Below are 16776 nucleotides of genomic sequence, written 5' to 3' on the forward strand. Positions count from 1 at the left end.
CAACAAATGAAAGAAATCCTTTGTTAGTGATAGCCCTTGTTGTTGTAAAGTAAGACATTAGCTAAGATAACAACAAGCTTTTTAGAAACTAATAGCATTGCCTAGAGTTAATAACTGAGAACAACAACAGTGCATTATAAGCAGAATGCTTTGCAGCCTGTGACCTGGAGATCCCTTGCAGAGGAAGACAACACTGTGCTTTACAGAGTTCCTTTGCAATCAAACTAACCTGCATCTCTTGTGTCTACAATAAAGTCACACATTTCAAAGGTTCGCCCTTCTACCAAACCACGTCCATAAACTCTTGCTCGTCTGGCATCTCCTATCTCAGACTGGACCACCATGATTGTTACAGGGCTGTTTGGTACATGGTTCCCATTCTTCTTGATGCTGACCAGATGTTCTCCTACTTCCCGTGGAATGAATGAGATACCTACAAAGCAGAGAAATGTGACAAGCTTAGTCAATTTTTATGCACGTTACACTTCATTATAAAGCCTTAATCACACCAAGAAATGAAATATTAAAGGAACACTCTACACATATCAAAGTGTTGTTCTCAAGTGGCCACAGAACCATTCATATAAGCAAATAGCACTTTGGCCACAGCCTGGAATGTTAACAGAAAAGATCAGCCTACCTCACCAGCTGCACCATTTGGTTTGACAACACTCCTTCAGGAAAGTGTGGTAAAACATTAAGTCATCTTAAGCAGGAAAGAAAACTGGAGGAGAGGCTGCTATGCTGCTCTCAGGTGATGGCTGTTAGGGCTTACCAATGTGGTTGTTGGGCAGCCTCTTCAGAAGACAAGGCTCATCACGACCCGATGGGGCTTTAATGCTAGCTGTCAGGAGACTGAGATCAGTCTCGTTGATATCCAACAAAAACTCAGCAGCAGATCCAAGCTTAACTTGGGACCTTCTTCTGTTATCATCTGTGGAAATACAGATAAATGAGTAAGAGAAATTAGGACGTTAAATGCAGAACAAGTTGGAGGACTTCACTTTCCTGACACAAACCAGGCCCCCTGTGCTACCAGAGGTCAACTTACATTCTTAGCTGCTTCCCCCAAAAGTCTAAACTTTATACCTGTAATCTTGGCTGTGAATGGACTGCCTGGGATGTGCTTGTCATTGTACTTGACCAGTATGCTGTAGTTCCCAGGTAGAGTGGGCAGGTAGGTGACTGTGCACGTCCCGTCCTTGTTATCAATGCAGCTGATCTCCGCTTTGGAAGGTCCTTCAATAGCCAAGTCCAGTCCACCTAGGAAACACAAAGAACAGCATTTCTCTAAGTCTTCATGAACACCAAGACCGAGGATATTTAAAGAGGAAGATTTGAACATGGTGCTGGAAATACAGCTCAGATTTACCTATTCAAAGGAGGAGAGCAGCAAAGAGCTCAGGCCAGTTTATTTTTAATCAAGTGAATCATTTGCACTCTATACCACATCTGAATGTACTGCTCTCAGGAAGAAGTAATAAAACAGTTTTTACTGCACATATGACACAGCTCGACGGAGGCCATTTTTGCATTATATTTGCACAAGTCATTGTTTACATCATGCCACAGATTCATATTTGAACAAACAAATGCAAATTATGCTTCAAATTAATGCTGACCCACATCACACTTCTTAGGAGTTCAAAGCTTAGAGAAAGGTGGGCTTAAAGAACAGACTTACCCTCCTCTGCATCTTCCGTGACAATGGTAAAGGTCGCTGGTTTATTGGCAACCCCATAAATGAGGCCAGGCCCATAAGCAGACACGCTGCCACTGTTTGGATAATTCACATAGAACTGTAGAGGGCTCTCTAAAGAAAGAGAAAACAATAATCACTTCAAGGGTTAGTGGCCTGGGCTACAAGAATGAAATAGGCATCAAGTTGCTCTAACCCAGCGGGACCTTATGCTTATTCACTACCGCATTCTTCAGTGCTACTCTCACCAGTTGATATTTGAAGAACCTTTACACCACTCCAGTGCACTTTAAAATGAATATGCCTCTCCTTTCATCTTCAAAAGATACTGCTCCACAGTTTAGTCATGACAAAGCGCTACTTCAATTACCACAGATAAGCTTAAATGATGCTGTAAAGGATCTTACTCATCAGCAGTTTATATTTAGCACATTAAATCAGAGCATGACTCAGAGAAGCAGTCTTTCAATTCAGATACTAATCATGAATTTGGGCAGCTCAGAATTAGGAACAAGCACTGCACATTGCCTGACTCAATGAACCTGAACTAGCAAATTTGAAGGGTATCCAGAAACGCATTTGCCAGCCTGAGATTAGTAAAGCTGGTGTGCAAGAACAAGAAGTACAGTCACCAACAGCCAGTAAGAGTTTCAAAAAAAGGCACAGACAGCTTCCAAGTCCAAAGCTAGATTCTGCAGTGAGACAGAAGCAAGCTCGATTCACGACAGCCTTCAAGAAGGAAGCGCTGAGGCACAGCATCCCCCTGGCCAGGCACAGGACAATGGTCTCATGGAGCCAGTACGTCAGCCAGTTTGGAACTCAGAAGCGCTATACACAAACACGGTACTGAAGCAGCTCTGGGCATCGTGTTATACGAGCTCCTTGCCTCAGCCAGTTTCCATGCCCCAGCAGAACCAGCAACCCAGTCGAGGCAGTGCTGGCAGTTCTCTGCCCCATATCTGCACACCGTGCCACAGAGCTGCCCTGTTTCCCCAGTGCCTGTAGGCAGCCCGAGCTGCCAGGGGGCAGAGCGCCAGTGGGGAGCTGGGGAACTAAGGACAAAAGAAGAGAAGAGAGAATGAAAGGCAGTGGTTTCTTTTTGTATAGAAGCAGCCAAGAAGAAAGAAAGATTACAGCATAGCGTGCATGTGTGCTTTATTTTATTGCACTGAGATGGAAAGAGTAAATATAGTGTTTTAGCCACTTGGTCCTCTGCACAGATTGTAGCTTTTATGCCAATGCAGTTTTAAGGATATACATGTACTGTAACTATTAGTTTTGCTGAGCAACAAGGCAGTAAATTTCAAGCCCCCAAAAATGGTATTTAGAAAATTGTATGTTTCTTCTCCATAGTAAAATGCCACAAAAGCTAGCTTCCAAAACCAAAATCCATTTTAAGCCTGGCTGGTACTATGAAACCACAATGGAAGCTCACATGTGCCTGCACTTACTTCTTTGCTTTAGTTTTTCATCGGACTGCATGCAGATGAACTGCTGCTGAGTGCTAAGAAGTCCCAAGCAGCTCTTGCAGCAGTGCTATAATGAGGCTACAGAAACCTTAGCAGGGAAATGATGTGTCAACAGGATGCTGTGCTCAGCTCCATCAGCCACCTGCTTTGTCAGACTCACCTGGGATGTGATTTCCCATGTATTTTATGTGCATCTCATGCAGCCCCACTTCTGTAGGAGCGTATCTCACTGTTACAGTGCCATCCTTGTTATCCACAATGTCTGGTGTATCGGTCTTTCCAGAGGGCATGTGTACTTCACCTATGAAAAGGCACCACGTGAGCCACAGGAGGAGAAACTGCCTGCTTCCCCTCTCCCACCCACAAAGAATTGTCTAGCCATTTTAAGCAAGCAATTGTTAAACTACTTACCCACAGGCACAAACAGGAGACTAATGGGAACACTAAACAGACATGTTTTTTACTAAAGCTACATGAATACAGCACAGCAGTAGACATCTGGAAGGCAGTTCTGTGACCTTACAAACTCCACAGGCAGGGCTGTTGGCTGCAGCCTCTGACATTTGCATGGAGAGCCCAGGAAAGGCACTGATGTGCTTCACTGCAAGATGCTCTCCCTCTGCAATCAGGGACAGAGCATGGCCTGGGGAGGGATGGCTGAGCCAGAGCAAGAGCACCCAGCCCACACATGCAGCTCAGCACAACAGGGTGCTGCCAAGTGATGCTTGTGCAGAAGAATCATAGAATCCTTATGGTTGGAAAAGACCACTAAGGTTCTTTAGTTCAACTGTTGAGAAGGCTTGACTGTTTTGGAGAAGGGACATGGTGGGTCAGTGGCCAATCAAGTACGTACAGTTGCTCTGGAGGGTAAAAATCAGCAGCTGGTCCTGCAGTGCAGTACTTCCCAGCCCAGCCCCGAGGGCTGCAGCGGCACCAAGAATTCAGAGCATCACAGGCGTATCCCACTCAAACCCCAACGGCTGCCACTTGATGTGAAATTAAGCAACTGAGTTCCTGGCGTAATACAGTTCTCCTCCACATGCTATGGTCTCGACCACACAGACTGCTAGCTGCAAATGCACAAACGCGCTCACAAAGGGCAAAGCCTTCCCAACAAGCTCCACATTCTTTGGTACCTGTTATTTCTCCTTTCCTTACAGCAAAGGGGATAACCATATCGAAGGGCCGGAATCCCATGCCGTTCATGTCGCCAACTGGTACGTAAGCCTCTTCTGTGACCTGTGGGAAGCAAAAGGCTCAATCACATCACAACCAAAGGCAGCACAAGGGAGCTGAGCACTGAGCCACTCCGCTGTGAGCAGAAGCAGAACAAGGCGCGGTGATTATGGCGGTCAGCAGCCACGGGCTGGGGCCCAACTAGAGCATCCCATCAAGCTTTCCTCCATAACACCACATCGCAGAGCAGAGCAAATCAAACACGGTGCGGATGGAAGGCATGCTGGAAAAAAGTGAGCGGTCAACATGGAATGCAAGAGCGTGGGAGGCAACGCAGCGCACACAAGACCCAGAGTGGCTCCATCGGAAAGGATTTAGTTGCTTAAGGCCTGGAAGAGAAAGTGATTTGAATGTGGCAGAGTGATTGCAACACAAAATTGACGACAGAAACAAGTTTCACAATGCGACTCTGGACTCAAGACACGGTGCTATTTCACTGGGAAAACAGAGCAATGCGGTCAGGTTGCTTTTGCCAACAGGAGACATTGCAGAAGTAGAAGCTGTAGATGTAATGATCCTCTTCGTTTTTAAGATGTTACTGAGAGTATACTTGGAGACTCCCTTCAAGCAGCATGGAAAAAACAGGTCTGGATTCCGAGAACAATTGATCAAATAGAAAGAATGAATACAATGACCAGAAAGAATCAAGCAGTCCCAAAAAGCAGGCTGTCATCTGAAATGGAACACAGATGGGGGAAAACAACCAAAAAAAAAGTAAAAATTGTGTACCCAAGGGCGGAATCCGGGGGGGGATGCACCCACTGTCTCCTGCGACCGCACAGCAGCATCATCTGCATCTACAGCCTGGTTGGTGGTAAAGGCAGGTTAGCATTGCTCCTGTGTCAGCACTCCTCGTGTTTCACACAACATGACCTGCCTGCTGCTGGGCACCTTCCTCCCACCACCCACATCCACCACAGTCACCCATGCAGCCAAGGGACAAATCCACCTTTGGGAGGCTTGGAGGGAAGCTGGAGAGCAGCACCTATGCTTAGTTGGAACTGAGTTTCAGAGATGCTTCTTTATGGGACTGGCATAGGGAGGGAGGTGAGAGGCTAAGGCCTGAGACTCTCTGTGCACAACCCAGCCCATGCTCAGCCACGGCCCCTGCTACCCTTCTGCACTTTGTTTCCAAGCTTTTGCTCAAAGGGCTTCTGTGAGCCCTCAGAGGCACCTAGTTTGCTCCCAGCAACACACAGGGGTTTTGTTTGCTTTTTGAACCTAAGCGTGCTGAAGGATTGCATGTGGGAAAGGATATAATTAGGAGGGGAATTTGGCTGTAACACCTTAGCAAGCATTTGCAGATCATTTTTAAGTGTGAGCTAACAGCCCGCTTCCTTGGGATCTGTCAGCACAGTTTCTTACTTTGGGGTCAATGTTATAGAGTGAAAGACGGACAAGTCAGAGCACTGTAGCTGACAAGAGCTGAAATAATTGGTCTTAGAGGCTGATTACAACCACTCTTACATCGTTTAGAAAAAGAACTACGTAGTCAGGAAATGAAACATTCTGACCAGAGCAGCTAAGCTTTCACCCTCTTCTGGCTCACCTAACTGTTCCAAATAACAAGGAACAAGGACCCATTAGCTCCTGCTGGTCTAATAAACGCCTACAAAAATTTACATGCACGCAGACTTAACCTATCACTGAATAAAACGTGGAAGCAGGAATCTGAGTGGGAGGTATCCGGGAGCAGAGCTGGCTTACCATCACAGTGAAAGGACTGTTGGGAATGTCTACCCCACCGAAGCGGACGTAAATCACGTAGGTTCCTGGTTTGGCAGCCGTGTAGAAGATATCATAAGTCCCGTCCTCGTTTTCAACAACATCTGCCTCAGCTTCTGTCCCATCTGGCGTCAGGACGGTGCACGTCACTTTTCCCTTCCCTGCTGATTTGGCGTCCACCACAAAACCAACCTCCTCACCAGTCCTCACTGTGGGTGCAATTCCAGGACCTGCAAGGCAAGTTTTGGGCAGAAATCATTCAGAGGGCTGCCTCAAGGCAGGCAGCCCGGCACCAAGCACCCCACAGATGCTCTGGGGAGCAGATGTACGGCAGGGACACTCGCAGTGGGCACAGTAGCAGCCAGGGCCACGTCTCCTTTTACGTTACCAGCAAACCATTTTCCGCTGTTTTGCCACACATCCAAAAAAATCATGAAACAATGCCCAAATTGAGCAGATCCAGCCTGAGGAACGCTGTGTTTAAATGAGAGCTATTAACTCGTGCTTGCAGTGTGTATTTGATACTTGTGTTTTCGACCGCCGCTTGTTACCGGGTAAATGGCTCGCTTTCAAATGGCAACAAACCTGTCATTTTAATACCTGAGCAGTATTCCAGCATCCACTCCTACAGTGATTGCATTTCAGCTTTGCAGCAGAGAGTCAAAGGCACTTCTTGGAAATGGGAAATTTAAACTGGCATCTAAGAAGAACTGCCATTAGCGCTATTATGAATAGTTAGCAACTTGAGTTACTTGGAACAGCATCAGATTGAGCCATTAAGGCCTCTTTTACACAAATTTTGAAGCAAAGGGGATACCTGCCACTCTGTTTTTTCCATTGTGCCAGGAACATTTTTCTGGTTTAAACAGGCCTGAGAGCAGCCAGCTGCTGGCCTGACACTGGGTATGCTCTCATGCACAATTCAGGTCAGCACAATGCTCAGACACTCTCACAGGTCTACAACCATAGATTAAGTTTCCCTGTTCAATCTGGCCTTGCTCAATTTATTTATAAATCCTGGACCTCACATTCAGTGATGATACCGTAACTAGTTCCTACCCATCCTGCTCCTCCCCATAGTCTCTGGCTGGCTGGGAGGTGGCTCAAAGCTGCATGGTGACCATCTTGCCTGAGAACAGGTAAGGGCTGTAGCTATAAATGAGCTCCAATGGCAACAAATTTGGAATCCCTCCCCTATGTTGAGGCACTGAATTTTGAGCACAGTAATTTCTTAACCTTGAAGATCCCCCTTTTTTTTTTTTTAAACCCCTCTTCCAAAATTCCACCTTCACTCTTGATCAGACAGAAAGGCAGCAAAGAACACTATCAGTAATACCCAGCCTGAACAGGATTGCTAGCCTTGAAGCACACAGCCAACTACTTACACCCCCCCAGCATTAATTCTGCTTTTGTTCAGAATGAAAAGCTTCTTGCAATGCTAGCAGTGCAAGGAGCCTGAACGCAGGGAACATGTGCAGATGTGTTATTTTTAAATCAACCTCACTGCAATTCTCAACAGAATTTACCTAGGCCAAAACAAGCATCAAACTTCAGTTGCATCTGGCTCTTTATAACAACACCCCAGGCAGTCTGAAAGATTTTGCTGGAGACTACAAGAGATTCCTGTTCACCCATGGGGTGGAGGGCTCTTTATCTTTATGAAAACCCCTCTTGTAAGAGCAGCCAGATTACACAAGACTCTCATGTGTTCTACCACAGCAAACCCCTTGTGCTTTTTCTCCCTTCAAATTAGCACTTTTTAAGAATTCCCTCTCATTAGACGGTGCACAGGGAGCACGTGCAGCCTGTCACACCAACTGCACAACCCTCTGATGGGTGCTTTACACCACATACAAACAACAGCAGTAGACCCTAGCACACACCTGTGGCCAAACACTTGCTGGCATCCCCCGCTGGAGACGCCCGGATTCGGTAGGGAGAGGATGGGATGTCATCCCCTCCGTACTTCACACCGATCGTATAGCGGCCCGTCTTGTCAGGGACGTAGGTCACTGTGTATGTGCCATCCTTGTTGTCGTGAATGTCCACTCTCTTGGGCTTGCCCTCCTGGTCCTGAGGAAAGCAAAGCAGAAGATTTAGGTGTTCTGAAGTCAGTTAGGATTCTCTTCAGCAGGACAGCAAACCTGTTCACAGTGATACTTAGGAAGTCTCAAAGGGGATCAGAAGTGAATCGCTAGGAATGGACTTCCAGAAGCAAGGACATGTCAGATTACTGTAAAACAGTCAGGGGGATCAGCAACAGTCTTCTACATGATACCAAGCAATGCTCCTCAGTGAGACACTCAGCTCCTGAGAGCTTGCAAGGCCTGCACTTAAGAACAGGCCCTCATAGTCCCTTCAACTACCACTTCTACACTATATAAGGATATATAAGGATCTGTGCTTTAGCACTGAGCTTTCTTATCTAAAACCACAGTCAGCGCACCACAAAACGCTTCTGAAGAACCCCCAGCTTTCAGAGCAATTTAGCTGCAAAGCATGAAGCACTTTGGAAAGCCCTCCAGAGTTGCTGACACAGAGGGCTACACGTTGACACCTTCCTGTAATGACTTTAATTGACAAGAGTAGAGTATAAGCTGCAAAGGACTTGAGATTTCATGTACAGTGTGAAAGAGCTCCCTCTTTCCAGAGAAACATTTGACATTCAACAGTTCAGAACAAGAAATTGTAGCAAACAAATGCATTCCCACCACATAGGGCTTGTAGAACTTGATCTTCAAAGCTGTAGCCATGCTGGGAGCTCTGATAAGTAATACAGATCCTTCAAAGGCACACTTGCATTCCAGAATAAAGCCAATCACTTGGCAGCACCCTGAGCAGATGGGATAGCATGGGAGCAAGAATGCAGAACAGCAAGTACAGCCGCCGTGCCATGACCTAGGCATGCCAGGGCTGAGAAACATGCTTTATGGCCCACTAAACAGAGACCTTTCTGCAGAGGCCACAGAGACCGAGCACCAGAAACTTCAGGGAAAGCAATAACTACGTCAAGCGAAAACATTCCTGTAGTATCTCTTTAAGTGGCTTATGACTTTGGGTAACCTTGAGGGAAACTTGTTTTTTAATTTCTCAGCACACAGTGCTCAGTGTGGAAGTTACAGTGTGGCCTTGCTGAACCACACTGATAGAAGGCTGTCTCCATCCCAAATTCCATCATTTCTGTAATCTTGTAAGAAGCTGTACTTATCTCATTTGGGTAATTTGCAGAGTGTAAGGTTAATTGTAAGCCACATATAGTACAGAGGATGACTAAGGCAGAGGTGTCCTGCATGGCTTTGCAGTTACTCACAGTTATCTGCACAGTGAGAAGTCCCTGCCCGGCATCTTTAGCATCCACAGCAAACTCCACAGGCAGGCTGGCTGGTATGCCATAGGAACTGAGACCTGGTCCACTCGCTGTCACTTTACTGGCATCATATGTAGGAAGCACCTTCACCTTGAAGGGACTGAAAGAGAAACCCATTACTGCTTCCTACTCCTAAAATCAAGGCTGATTACTGCAGTACACAGTGCACAGCACGACAGGCACTGGCAGCTACCAGCTTTACCAGCCTTTAGTATTCGCCCAGCCAATCCCTGGAACACAATCAGTCAGGAACTCCTCAGATTACCGACGTTTATCCTTAGCACCTTACCTGCGAGGAATCTCTTCGTCTGCATATTTCACAGAGATCATGTATGGTCCCTCCTGTGTAGGGGTGTACACCACCGTGTGGGTGCCATCTCCATTGTCTACTACATTAACAGGCTCCACAATTCCTAAAAAAGCAACAGATAACTTTCTCAGCTGCACTACTAAAATTCAGTTCCTCATCAGCCATTTGCTGTACGAAGCTCCAAGATGTTCTGCTGATTTACAGTTTGCAAAAAGCTAGGTTTTTTTTTTTTCTTTTTTTTTTATTAAATGAATACAGTCAGCATGGATCAGTTTCCCTTATTTTGTATTCGAGAGCCATTGGTTTAACACAGATCTGTCATTCACTGCTCTTTGGATTTCGATCTTATTGTGAACAATAGCTAGCATGAACATACTGGAGAAAAATCTGCTTTTCTGTAGCCAGGTCAAGAGCAATTGCTCAAAATACATTAAAGGTCCTTCCAGAAAGAAAATGAGTAGGTGATGGTTATAACTGCCTGAACAGTCATTTACAAGATTACACACCGAGATTCACTGCACAGAGTTGAGCCTTAAAGCCAGTTAGTGCATAGCATTCACCAATTTGAGTCTTTCACAATCAGGTATTAAGAAAGGTAGGCTCGCTGCCTAGACAGGAGAACCCTGCAAGCTGCCAAAGTTCTAAGAAAGCAGGATCAATTATTTCAATTTCCATCAAGCCAAATCTACTGCGAATTATGTGACATATCAGCACAGATCACATAAAGCAGCCTGCAATTACAAGTTGGCTTGAAAACACAGGAAGGATTAGCAGTGTAGCAAATGCAAAAGAAATATATAGCTGTCATGGAAAGCCTTGAAAGAAGCACAGTTTGCTCCCACTCCTTCCCTCAGGTGATTCTTGCTGTTGCCAGTTAGATTTCTGAGCGCCAAAGCTGCCATTAGTTAGTGAGAGTTCAAACCTGTCGCAGTGTCACCCTTTGGATCACCCTTAAGAAAATCCGAAATGCTTTTCAGTGGAGAGCGCCATCCCTGGGAATCCGTCTCATCCACTAAAATCAAAGAACTGTTACCTGGAGGGCACTCACACAGGGTGACCTGACCCTAGGACATTGAATTGGCTCCTGCCTGCTAGCAAGGGGCAGAGGGAAAGTCATCAAGTGGCATGACCACCCCTGCGAGCAGGGCCACGACCCCAGTGCATCCCCACCCCAATGCAGATGGGCACAGCCAGAGGGAGCGCTCTGGTTCTCACCTCTGGGTCCTGCCACCACCACCTCCAGGGGTGCTGCTCCTGCCTTGCTGGTGTCCACAGTAAAGGACTGTGGGATTTTGGCTCGAACAGCTGTTCCCAGGCCTGGTCCTGCAATCTTCACCTTGCTGGGATCCACAACATCCTTCACAGGAACCTTGAAAGGACTGCCTGGAAGTTAACACAGGTGGTGTTGAACAACACAGATTGAACAGTTTCAGGAAAATGCCCACACAAATGCAAACGGTTGGCTATCACTTTGGGACCGGGCCTCTTTCATAGCACAGGCACTTCCATAGTTCTCAAAGACAAGTTACAGATAAAAGACAGTACCAGCTCAGCCTACACTACGCACTAAATCAACAAAGAATAAAGTTTCCAGGGCACAAGCAACTGATCAAAACACAGGCTCTCGTTTCCTTCACATCTTATCCATTTCAATATGTTGATGAATAAAAGAGGGCCAACAGGACAGAACCAGCTCCCTCTGAACATCTGGGAAAGGACACCTAGATGAATGCTATATGACAGTGTGTAAGCATACACTGCAGCAAAACGTGCCTGGCATTTAGGAGCATTAATTATTGGTCTTGAGAAAAACATCCTTCTTCTAATTGTAAGCTGCTGGCTGCCAGATGTATCTGGAACACTGCTTAAACCACTTCAGCTTTACATCCACAGCAAACACACAGACAAATGCTTGTTTTCAGAACAGTCACTGCCTTCTGCAGTGATCAAAACTTGCAGCATTTAATATAATCCCTATGGCAATATATGCTTAATATACTGTCAGTTCCCATGACGATATTTAATGTAATCTCCATTAGACTATTTCACTGCAGAACAGCCTTGAAGACACACAAATGAAAGGGATTATTTTCTTAACTCAACAAGTTGCACATTACTAAAATCATGTACCCCCTGCCCCAACACAACAGAATGGGCTGTATCAGTTGTTTGTCAAAGCTAGCATCCCTTTTTCTTACTCCACCCATCTGGATGCACTTCTTTGCTCCTCTCACCCAGATGCTACAATTTCTGCCTTTATTTTCAGGAAAAGCAGAACATCAAAACCTCAACATCCCCCAAGCAAAAATAAGACACAGCAAAGGCACCAACTCAACACTTTCTTTCCTTTGGAAACCACTGCACAAGTGCTCTTACCAGGAATATGCTCTCCCCCATATGTAATATTGACATCGTAGTCTCCTGGAACATAAGGAACGTACTCAGCACTGCAGCTCCCATCCTTGTTGTCTTTACAGCTGATTTTAGACTCTGAAGGTCCCTCAACAGTTATTCCAAGGCCACCAATTCCTGCCCCTCTGCAGATGAGAAAGGCACATTGTTAGAATTACCCCTTTGCAGCAGCAGCTTCACAGCACTCACGCTACATTTCTGCCCTTACTGGAAAAGCAGCAACCTGACTTCTGATGCCCTGCCTTTAGCGTGCTCTGGAATGCAAAGCAGTTCAGCATAACCTCACTGACATTTCCCAGAATTGTATCCCCAACCATTATCAGCTCATAACCTCTGCAGAGCAGAGAGCTCAGTAACCTATCAGATAGCAAACACATTAATCAAGAGGACATAGTTTGGCTATTTTATAAATATTTGTACTGGTTTTAGGATCTTATGTTGCACAGCCCTCTATGCTCCTCCCTCCCTCAGATATTCTCGAAAGACCAAGTTGGCCTGGTTACCTGGTGACAACCGAAAAGGCATTAGGCTGATTTGTGAAAGCTTCTTTGAGTCCAGGTCCTTGTGCCTTAACACGTGATGGATGGCAGCCCTCTGTCACATTCACTCTGAAGGGACTGTTTGGCACAGGCACGCCATCATATGTCACACTGACTGTGTGTGGACCTGTTAGAGGAGGAAAACATGTTCTGAACTCCCTAAATATTCTGTTCGCATCACTCCTACAAGATTCTACAGATTTGGATGTCAGGAGGTAGATAAGACCTTCCTCCTGCATTTCACAAGACCTTAGCAACGTTTCGTAACTGAGAAGCCATCTATGTGCTGTTTTGAAGATAAGCTACTGTAAGTCATTTCTTCAAGTTAAAATAGTAGGTATTTCCTGCAGAATTAGCTCCCCCACTTGCAAAAATCCCGCTGAGAACGCCAAGGAGTTACTGGCAGACCTCAGCAGTTTGCCAAATGAAAGTATCAGAAGCGTTGCTTGCTGCTGGTTTTCCCCTCTCAAGTCTTTTTTTTTTTTTTTTTTTTTTTTTTAAAAAAGGACAAAAAACAACCACAGAGGTTACCCTTTTCAAATGGTGTGTACTCCACTGCGTACGTCCCATCAGCATTGTCTTGGATCTGACAGTCTGTGGGGGAGCCAGATGGGCTGGTGATCTGTGTCCTGATGTGATCACCACCAGCTTTTGTTAGAGGTCGGGCATCCACAGTGAACTCTGTTGTAGCTTCTCGGAAGACATCTGCAGGATAATGTTTTGAAGAGTCATTTCAAGAAGCACATGCATTTCAGACAGCAGAACATTCTGTGAACCAGCAAGATAAACAACATTGGGGAACATAATGAAACATCCCCTTCAAGGGTCACCATGGGAACATGCAAAGCTATTACAACTTGCATTGCTCAGAATTCTTGGTGCTGGGTAAAGGATCTTAAGTCCTACGAACTCCAGTAACAGGAACAGGGTTGATCTTACCTTTCCCTTCCACTCCCGGCCCAAACACTTTAACTCTGCTTGTGTCCACAGCTGGCTCCACTTTGACCCGGGCAGGGAATTTAGGCACTTGCTCTCCTCCATACTTCATCTTGATGGTGTACATGCCAGCTGAGAGCGGCACGTATGTCACAACGTAGGTCCCATCCTTGTTATCATCGATCTGGATCTCAGCTTTGGAACCAGTATCTGACACTATGTCCACCCGCAGGTTACCAGGACCTGCTTCTGTACAGTCAACATTCAGCAGCCCTGCCTCACCTACTTTGCCACGTTCAAGACCTGGTCCTGTGGCAATGACTTTAGAGACATCAAACGGCATTTCTATGTCTGCTTTGAATGGTGAACCAGGAATGTGAACTTCTTCAAAGAGAATGTTTACAAAGTACTCTCCAGGCTTGGTAGGCAGATAGGAGACAGAGCAGGTTCCATCACCATTGTCTGAGCATTCAATCTTAGCTTCACATGGACCTTCCACTGTTAAACCCAAACCTCCAGTTCCTGCCCCTTTGGTATCTATTGTGAATTGAGCTGGTTTTCCAACGAGGCCTCCTCGAAGACCTGGCCCATGAGCTCTTACCTAGGAGAGAATACGCAGCTCAGATACTAATTCTTTCATACTGCTGTACCACAGATGACCTTAGACAGACTAGTTAATACGTAAGACTTGACTAATAATCTCTTAAAAACACATATAAAGCAAAGTTTCCTTCGCCACTCCTCCCAGTCTTAATATAAAGCTGGTATCTCTTTCCTCCAAAGAAGTTTCTAGGCAGATATTCATACCCTTGTCACAGCTGTTTTTATGTGTCACTGAACGTAAGGAGTAGGCATGCTGAATAATGGATAGCTGTATGGAACTACACTTGAAATTTATTTCTGTGCAAAGAAGCATCTCAATTAATACATTTGATATGTATTACTTTGGTCATGAAAACAACTTCTATTAAGTTAGAACACATGCATATGCCACACCGTGCAGAATGCTTGCAGTATTAGTTCAAAGTTATTCCAAGTATTCCAATTCTTAACAATTGACTTCCATGAGTCATGGAGTCTGCGAATGAAACTGAAATGAAACAAGCTCCGAGAAAGGATGTTCCAGGGTCTAGTTTGGCCAAATGTAAGTTGGGCATCATGTGACAGCCCAATTCACTTTTCAGTTACTAGCTGTTGTTACAGCCATTACCATTTACTTACCTTGGAGGGATCTGGAGGCAGAGTGGCCTCCACAGTATAGGGGCTGCCTGGGATTGGATTGCCATCGTAGCTCACATCCACCACATACAATCCTTCCTCTCTTGGGATGTATTTTGCTGTACTGCACTCCTTACCAAGAACTGGCTCCACCAGACATGGTACAGCTTTCCTCATAGGACTGGAAATATTAACATCCAGTTTACCTTGTCCACCAGCTCCTCTGGTGTCAATTACAAATTCTTGATCCTTCCCTACTTCCACTCCTGAAAAAGAGACAAAAAAAAATATCTATATTACTACATGAAGTATCAAGTAGTTGACAACACTCCAAGAAATCTCTTATGCAATATTAGCAAGGGAGCAAGCACTGCCAGAGCGCTACTCAGTCTACATCCTTCCACATGAAAAAGAAAAAGAAACAAAATGCCTTGGTTAATCAGCAGCAACAAAGAGACAGTGCTAAACAAGGCTGTAAGGCATGGCCAGACAGTAACACAGAGGCTCCTCTAAGGAACACAACATTTTACAGCCCTTGTTCTGCTTTCAGAAAATGAGACTGTATGAATGAAATTCCACACTTAAGATGTTACATCTCTTTGAACAGTGATCTAGCTCCAGAGAAACCAAATTATATCAGCAAGTTGCTGGTCTGGTGAGGAGTCCAGCCTCATTCACCACCAGAGACTTTACCCCAACATTAACCTTGCCCACACTGTACACACAGCTGGTTTTTCCCCTTAATACAACAAGTTAAAGAAAACGTGTTTTGCCCCATATGTTTCAGTGGTACACGTCAGCTGACATACTGAACAAGAAAACACTTCAGAAGTAGGCCATGGGGCTCCCAAGCCCATGTTGTACTTACTGTTTTCAAGTCCATTAACTTTAACTTTGCTCAAGTCTAGCGGAGCAGCAACTCCCACAGTGAAAGGGCTTTTAGGGATAGGATCTCCACCGTACGTTACCAGAACCTTCATTGGTCCCTAGTTGGAGAATTGATGAGTTAGCTCAGTGTCTCACTTCACACAGATGCATAATACATAACCATTTCATCACCTAATCCATTTTGGCTGGGTGCTGCAGACAGGTATTCTGCCCCACTGCATCACAGCCACACCACAGCCCAGCCTGCGCCGAAGCTGCTTTATTACGGCATTTCAAATACCAGGGCTTTAAGCTGTACAAGTCAGAAAGATTAATGCTCTTGTGTATTTTGGCTGAAATACTGCACAGCTATGGCAAGTTTCAGCCCAAGATGTGTGTTCCTTTTATTCTCTTCTACCACAGTCCATATTTTAGCTATACTCACTGTTTGCTTACTTTTCATTCTTGGCCAGTTCAGCTCCCAAGTGAAATAATCACGGATATTTCACACAAGTTTGTGAATAGCTTCCATGATTATTCTTAGCTGTTTTTGGAAAACACACACAAGGGTAGCTGTAGCAACATCACACGTGAGAGAGATAAGCCTGAGCAAACAGCATTAAACCAAGGTTCCTTCACTGCTGACACGGCCCCTCAGGAACTTAACTACCTAGCCAGGCCTCCAAGCACTCCATAGAGTCCAGAGTCTCACCGATCTGCTCTTAGATAAGTTCCTGCTGACAAACCCTAGGAAGGCAGGGTTCAGGACTGATCTACGCGTTTGCAGCCTGGAGGGAAAGCAAGGATACTATTTACCACGCAGCTTAATTTCACTTTTTACTAACCACTGTTCTCCTGCCACCACTACCTGTGAGCATCTCCTGTAGGGCCAAGGCTCCTCTGTGACCCAAGGTGCTCCCTCAGATGTGAGATTCTAGCACGCACACACAGCTACATGCTCACAGTCCAAAGCCAGGGAACTTGTTCTGACTCACTAT

The 16776-nt window shown here is 45.5% G+C and overlaps 1 protein-coding gene across 3 annotated transcripts in view; it reads right to left on the reverse strand.

Annotated features, from left to right (window-relative positions):
* Positions 1–16776, reverse strand: part of FLNB (filamin B) — a 67105-nt gene that overhangs the window by 11150 nt on the left and 39179 nt on the right. For 2 of the 3 annotated variants that reach the window (XM_042880538.1, XM_042880536.1), the window contains exons 19-36: positions 15780–15897; positions 14915–15177; positions 13697–14294; positions 13289–13462; positions 12722–12884; positions 12183–12343; positions 11022–11189; positions 9786–9909; positions 9440–9596; positions 8013–8202; positions 6112–6359; positions 5134–5208; positions 4305–4407; positions 3329–3469; positions 1685–1813; positions 1090–1263; positions 776–934; positions 230–433 (exon numbers count right to left, since the gene is read on the reverse strand). In XM_042880538.1, coding sequence (XP_042736472.1) covers positions 230–433; positions 776–934; positions 1090–1263; positions 1685–1813; positions 3329–3469; positions 4305–4407; positions 5134–5208; positions 6112–6359; positions 8013–8202; positions 9440–9596; positions 9786–9909; positions 11022–11189; positions 12183–12343; positions 12722–12884; positions 13289–13462; positions 13697–14294; positions 14915–15177; positions 15780–15897 — 3349 coding nt within the window. The remainder of the gene's footprint in view (positions 1–229; positions 434–775; positions 935–1089; positions 1264–1684; positions 1814–3328; positions 3470–4304; positions 4408–5133; positions 5209–6111; positions 6360–8012; positions 8203–9439; positions 9597–9785; positions 9910–11021; positions 11190–12182; positions 12344–12721; positions 12885–13288; positions 13463–13696; positions 14295–14914; positions 15178–15779; positions 15898–16776) is intronic. The other variant, XM_042880537.1, reaches the window with a different exon arrangement.

The sequence above is a fragment of the Lagopus leucura genome, unplaced genomic scaffold, assembly GCF_019238085.1.
Source record: "Lagopus leucura isolate 7727_CA_CO unplaced genomic scaffold, USGS_WTPT01 Super-Scaffold_100026, whole genome shotgun sequence".
NCBI classification, from domain to species: Eukaryota; Metazoa; Chordata; class Aves; order Galliformes; family Phasianidae; genus Lagopus; species Lagopus leucura.